The 1,878-nt window shown below is 45.7% G+C and overlaps 1 protein-coding gene across 1 annotated transcript; it reads left to right on the forward strand.

Annotated features, from left to right (window-relative positions):
* Nucleotides 1-203: 203 nt before the first annotated feature.
* Nucleotides 204-1,667, forward strand: LOC140827000 (uncharacterized). The gene has a single exon (XM_073189568.1). It carries the CDS (start codon nucleotides 204-206, stop codon nucleotides 1,665-1,667), a length of 1,464 nt encoding a protein of 487 aa, XP_073045669.1.
* Nucleotides 1,668-1,878: the final 211 nt, after the last annotated feature.

Below are 1,878 nucleotides of genomic sequence, written 5' to 3' on the forward strand. Positions count from 1 at the left end.
CTGGAGGCCTTAGGCGTGAAGACCTCATGGCGATAGCAATGGTAGTGGCAACGACCTTGCACGGCTTGCGGAACCCTACTGTGACGAATCCACCTCCACAACCTCAAGGGACCAAGTACCCTTATGAAGCGCTTAAGAAGGCGCGAGTCCCCACCTTTGAAGGGGGTCCCGAGCCAGAAATAGCATAGAAATGGCTAAAGGAAATGGAGACTAATCTGCGGCTAATGGAAGTTCCTCAGGATATAAGAGTTGAAGTATCCATTCCCTTCCTTGTCGGTGAATCAACCAAGTGGTGGGAAGGAGTTTCACCCCCGATGGCGCAGACGGGACCCATAACTTGGCAAAGGTTCCGTGGAGCCTTTCTGAAACACTACTTCCCAACTGCGGTGAAATTGCAAAAGATGTCTGGGTTCGAAAACTTGAAACAGACGCCCGAAATGACGGTTATAGACTATGCTTCCAAGTTCCACTCCTTGGGAACCTATTCACCTACAATTATGGCTGACGAGACAGTGAAAGTACACCGCTTCACGAAAGGCTTATCAAGCCGAATTCAGTTTGCACTAGCCGTTTATGAGCCGAACAATTTTGAAGACATGATAGGAGCCGCTATTCGAGCAGAGTCTGACATCAAGAGACGAGAGGAAGAAAATAAGCTCAAGAGGCCTTCGTCCAACTTCAACCAAAACCAAAAGTTCAAGAAGCTAGCCTCAAATTGCCAATACCAAGGGCAAGCACCACCGCAGTACAAGAAAGAAGCCAAAGACTGCCCGAAGTGCAAGAGAAAGCATGTTGGTGAATGCCGCTACACTGTGGGGGCGTGTTTTCGGTGTGGAAAATTTGGGCACCGCATGAACCAATGCCCAAAGCCAGAAGATAAAGAAATTACCCCAGCATCTACTAGCAATAAGGAGAACAAGGTAGGCACCAACGCACGAGTGTTTGCAATGACAGAGGAGGAGGCTGACGCTTCAAATGACGTGGTGGCAGGTACCATTCTTATTAGCCACTTACCTGCCTATGTACTATTTGATTGTGGTGCTACTCATTCCTTCATATCAAAGAGATTTGCTAGAAAGTTAAGAATGAAAAGTGAGTTACTGACTGAACCATACAAAGTTGCAACTCCCGGAGGGGATACCTTGGTATCCTACACCATTTATCGAGAATGCGATATTGACTTGAAAGGGTGCAAACTCAGCGCCAACCTTCTACAACTCAACATGTCGGGCTTTGATGCTATATTAGGGATGGATTGGCTATCAAAGAACAACGCCATTGTGGACTGTAATGGTAAGAGTGTGACACTTAAACGGCCAGACCATGCAGAAGTTAAGTATCAAGGAAGCATACGAGAACGAAAATCTAAGGAGAAAGTCATTCTCTCCGCCTCTCGGGCATGGAAGATTATAAAGGAGGGGAATGAAGCTTTTCTGGCCTTCATCAATGAAGTTAAAGAAAATGAAGAGGTAAAACTCAAAGACATCCCAATAGTACAAGAATTCCCTGACGTTTTTTCCGAAGAATTGCCAGCTCCAACACCAGATCGAGAGATTGAATTTGAGATAAACCTTGTTCCCGAGGCCGCCCCAATATCCAAGGCACCTTACCGCATGGCTCCATCAGAAATGAAGGGGGCTCAAGGAACAACTTCAGGAATTGCTTGACAAGAAACAGTTCCGACCTAGTTCATCACCGTGGGGGCCTCCAGTCTTGTTTGTGAAAAAGAAAGATGGCAACATGAGATTGTGCATAGACTATCAAGAATTGAACAAAATTACCATTAAGAACAAGTACCCACTGCCTAGAATAGATTACTTGTTCGACCAATTGAAGGGAGATAAAATATTCTCGAAACTAGATTTGAGGTCAGGATAC

The sequence above is a fragment of the Primulina eburnea genome, chromosome 3 (assembly GCF_022965805.1).
Source record: "Primulina eburnea isolate SZY01 chromosome 3, ASM2296580v1, whole genome shotgun sequence".
NCBI lineage: Eukaryota > Viridiplantae > Streptophyta > Magnoliopsida > Lamiales > Gesneriaceae > Primulina > Primulina eburnea.